Consider the following 5,000-nt stretch of genomic DNA (forward strand, 5'->3'; position numbering starts at 1 on the left):
CTTGAAATAGTGGAGAGATACCAGTTCCCAGATGAAAATGAAAATGAAAAAGTGCATATTTATACATGCTCGTGAGGTTCTCCTGCAAATGCCAATTATGATTTATCATGGGTATTCATTGTACTGCAAAAGTCCTCTCTACTTGGTATTCCTTACCAAAATGAAGCTTATCAAGAGCGTCCAATTTTTTAACAAATGCGTCAAAGTGTGTTAATTTCACTCTTTACATCATCACACAACCCCCAAAAGAAACCAACATCCAAATATGAGACAATTATGATGTTTCATTGATGCAAGTTGCTGAAGCATTTCCCAATAGGGCTCTCAATGGAACTTTATGGTGTCTAATGCAGTCAATACTTCAGGGCACTTGGACTGGCAGTATGATGAAGCTCATGACTTAATATGTTGATCAAACTTTTCAGAATGAATATTACCTGACTGTCAAGACCCAGGAAGATGAGCATGATGAAGAAAGCAACTGACCAGAATGGGGAAAATGGCATGCTTGTAATAATCGTAGGGTAAACCTCAAATACAAGGCCTGGACCTGGGCATGAGACAAGCAAAGGTTATAGCTCATGCGCTGAAGTTTGTTATGCACAATCCTTCAGTAATGTGGGTCAAGGATGAGATTTCACACACAACTAACAACAGAAATACCAAATGGGGATGGAGCTAAAGGTTTTTGTATTATTATATTTTTGAATACATAAATGCTGGCTCGTGGAGAGGTTAAATGACAGGACAACAAGCTAATAGACTGACAGGGGGTCAAAATGCAACAGGGAAACAAAGCTAAGAAGAATGTGTGCACTTGTGGAGGATGCTCGGGAGGATGGGGAAAGAAGATCGAGGCCAAATGCGGAGATAAAACACAGTCCAGCAACCTGCCTATCTGGTTGAGGAGAAACAGATCTTGGGATTCCGTCTCCTGCTGAGAGAGGTGCCAAATTGAAATTATGATATGCAGATGACTTTGTCATGACAGCTAAAAGATAATTTATAAGTAAAGACGTTTCATATTTGGAAGAAAGCAATGATTGAAGATGAATCGAGATAAGATGAAAATGATTGTTCGTGATAAAGAAGAAGGAAGGAAGGAGAGTAGGAAATAGCCCTGTGTGACTTATGGTAAAGGAGTAAAGTCATATTATATTGTGTGTGAGTTTCTTGCAAAAGATGTTGTCATTGGGAATTGGCAATTGAGTTAAGGGAAGTTTGGATATAGAAGAATAGAGAGGACAGAGCTAAGAATGATGAGATGGATGTGCAGAGTAACACCAAAGGATAAGCAGAGTAATTGGGCAATAATATAAGAAGAAGCTTAAAGCTCATGATTCTAATGGGAAGAGTACAAAAAGAGAAGACCAAGGTGGTTTGGTGATGTGGTGAGAACGAGAGAAGAGGAGTCTGTCAAGAAAGTCACTAGTTTAGTAGTTGAGGGGAAAAGACCAAGTGGTTGACTGAAAAAGACCTGGAAGGATACGATCAGTAGAGACATGCAGTTGTTGGGGTTTATGGAGGAGGATGCTTTTACAGGACCAAGTGGAGACGAGCAATCAGCCAACCAACCCCCAAATAAAAAATCGGCATGGGAATGGCCTTGCCGGTTTACAGGCCTGCGGCAACTGCTTGATGCCGACCAATGCAGAAAAGCTTTCGTAAATTCATCTTTGGGCTATAGAAATTCATCAATTCATCTTCGCATCCTGTCTAGAGGCTGCCAAGCACGTGACAATTATTTACACAACCTGGTACACACTTTTGTCACCCACATTCCAGCAGAAGATGAAACATTGCAGCCAGGGTGGAAAAGTACACCATTAAATGCCTGTAAGAAAACAGCTCTGTTTTTTTGATGTTCAAGATTTATGTTTTGGTGGTAGAAAGGGAATGAGAAACAATGAGTTGAGGGAAGGGGTAATAGGATTTTGTTTTCCTATTTTACAAAAAAAGAAAATACATATATATATATATATATATATATATATATATATATATATATATATATATATATATATATATATATATATACATATATACATATATATATATATATATATATATATATATATATATATATATATATATATATATATATACATATATATATATATATATATATATATATATATTTGTATTTCTTCAAGAACTGAGAATGCATCATGGACAACAGACAGTGTCACCATTGCAGGGCCTACCTTCTGTTGCAATATCTGCCACTGCTTTTCCTTGCTGCTGGGACATGTAGCCCATGCCAGAGAATATGACAAATCCAGAGAAGATACTGGTTGCTGAATTTGCAAAGGAGACTATCAGCACATCCCTGCAGGAAGTAAGTTTAAAAGTCATAAAATCACATCAGCTGTATGAATGAACTTAAAACAAAATACCCTCAAGCCCATTTAAAGCAAAAGTAATTCATAGCAACCAGTGGCATGAACTGCGCTTTCGACCAGGGCAACAAACTGTGGACATTCCAGCGTTAGCAGTTTCTCCTTACCAAACAATTGACTGAAGCCATTAACCACAATTGACCCTTCCACCACTGATGTGTTGTGGGACATTTTGTTTTTGGTTCTTTCCTTCCCCGGCTCTATTCCAATCTATAGCACAAGCTCTACCAGTAATCTACCCTTCTTCAGCTTCATGATAACATATCACAAACTCAATCTGTTTTCCTGCTGAAATCCACACTGAAACATCACCTCTGCAACCATTTATAACTCCCTTTTCTCAAACATAAGAGGAATCAATGATGTTGAATATTCCATCAAGTCCTTCTCCTCGCTTCAATCATGAAAGGTATCAGCTCATTCTCACTGTCAAATCCTACATCGACATCAGCTTTTCTATGCCTTTCCTAACATGACACTATTTACATATCACTTTTCATATGCTTAGCTTTGCCTTCACACTGTCAATATGTACACCCTCAGCTTTCTGCACTTCTGATCATCCATGACTGGAGACGTGGATATATAAAAAAACAACAACACTGTTCAAAACATGCAAAGCCAATTCAAATTAAAAGTTTTCAATTTATGGGGTGTGGTCAAACCCACCTAAGAGGACTGTGGTCAAATTTGTTGAAGCTGGAAAAAACAACGACCGTCCCAAAGCTGATGCCAAGGGAGTTGAAGATTTGAGCTGCTGCATTGACCCATACCTAGATAACAACACACAGATCCACATTGACCTTGAATGTCGATCTGCTATTTATGAAAAAAGAAAACATTAAGATTGCATCATCAGTCAACAAACTGAAAACAACATTACAAAAGAAAGTTGGAGCCTTGATGACACATTCAAGATTTGCAGGAGAAACCAATCAGAGGAAAGAAAAAAAATTATTCATAAGTGTCAAATCTATTTTTCAATACAGATATCAATGCTAATGGAATTAAGAGTGAGAAGACAGAGGGAGAGATGCGAACATAAAAAAAAACCCAGAGTGGAGACAACCAAGCAGACGAGCAACAGAGACACACCGACATAGTGAATTAAAGGATGACAGATGATTGGGACTTCCTTGAAGCAATGCTTGCCTCCAAATAAAAGAATTCTCACAACGACACAAATCATAAATTCTGCACATTGCAGTACCTGCACATCAGTAAGTTTGTGCCAGTCAGGTAGAATGAAGTAACGGACTCCTTCCCAGGCTCCGGGCAGGAGGCAGTTGTTGATGAGGAGGGCCAAAAGGATGAAGTAGGGGAATGTCACGGTGAAGTACACCACCTTTGGTGTAGATACAGGAATCAAAAAATGGTTTTATCTTAAGTATATTCATGTTGCGAAAACCACGAGGCAAAAATTCCAATTTATAATATTTGAGGGTTTAAAAAAAATGGACAAAACAAGTACAATTACTTTCTTCCAGAACACCAAAACTCAAATTTTGAGGAGAAAAAAAAATAATAATAAAAAAGAGGTGTGTTAAAAAAAGTGTGTGTAAAATAAAATAAATAAATAAATAATAATAATAATACTACAACCAATGAAATGTTCAGAAGCATACCCGTTATGTATATGTACTTATATTGAAACGTGAAGTTCATACCTTTTTGCTACTTCTACTTTTTATTCTAATTCTTCAAGCTCTACAAACATGCAAAGTAAAGGACGTACAGAACTCCATTGCAATCCCTCTGTAAATGTGTACCATGTCGCGCTGCTTGTGGTGGGAGAACGTATTACAAGTCCCAGCTCATTCTAAAATATGCTAATTACCCCCGCAGAAGGAGAGGGAATTGTGTTTGGATCCGTTTGTCTGTCTGTCTATCTATCTGTCTGTCTGTCCGCACAGAACTTTCGTGTTTTTCTCTGCAACCGCTTGTCGGATTGAGACAAAATTTTCAGCATAGGTGTGACGAATCATGGTAGAATAATATAATCGTAATTATGATGTCATATGTTGTGTTTGAGATGGGAAGATTGTTTGTGGAGTGATATCAATAAGGTGGGGATGGTTGGAGAATGGAGGGAGTTGGCTGAGGCTTGGAGGAGTCTTGTTGTCATAGCAGGGCAGAAGCTTGGTACCAATGGACCTCACCCCTTATACAGGGAAGAGAATGATGATGAAGAATAAAAGTGATAAATCACATTATTTGTTGAAATTATTTGAAAACATTCTGGAATAAAAGGTATGTATGCTTTTAAATGCTTATAACATCACTCTATCGTACTTTTTAAGCATATAATTTTGTACACATTTGAATGAGTGCCCATTTTTGCCCTGTGCCATCCCTACATATGGGGTATTGTCAGACTCCATGATAATCAAAAGACTATTTACAGCAATTCACCCGATTTCCAATTTTAATGATACATTAATAAAAATAATAAACTAACTTGGCGAACTTCCCTCATGCACTCACAGCCCCTCTCAACCAAAATAATGGAAGTTGGAATTCCTCAAGGTAGTCTTTGGCCCAGTTTTGTTCTTCATCCATGTAAATGACCTCTGCAATGGAAAAGCTATGGAAAACCCTATC

The 5,000-nt window shown here is 37.8% G+C and overlaps 1 protein-coding gene across 1 annotated transcript in view; it reads right to left on the minus strand.

Moving 5' to 3' along the window:
* The window catches only part of LOC147011050 (sodium- and chloride-dependent GABA transporter ine-like), a 152,452-nt gene that overhangs the window by 50,852 nt on the left and 96,600 nt on the right, over nucleotides 1-5,000 (minus strand). The window contains exons 6-9 of the mRNA XM_085860622.1: nucleotides 3,610-3,744; nucleotides 3,069-3,172; nucleotides 2,205-2,329; nucleotides 438-550 (exon numbers count right to left, since the gene is read on the minus strand). Of these exons, the coding sequence (XP_085716748.1) occupies nucleotides 438-550; nucleotides 2,205-2,329; nucleotides 3,069-3,172; nucleotides 3,610-3,744 (477 nt within the window). The remainder of the gene's footprint in view (nucleotides 1-437; nucleotides 551-2,204; nucleotides 2,330-3,068; nucleotides 3,173-3,609; nucleotides 3,745-5,000) is intronic.

The sequence above is a fragment of the Eptatretus burgeri genome, chromosome 16 (genome assembly GCF_056783735.1).
Source record: "Eptatretus burgeri isolate ZD-2024b chromosome 16, Ebu_testis_v1, whole genome shotgun sequence".
Classification (NCBI taxonomy): domain Eukaryota; kingdom Metazoa; phylum Chordata; class Myxini; order Myxiniformes; family Myxinidae; genus Eptatretus; species Eptatretus burgeri.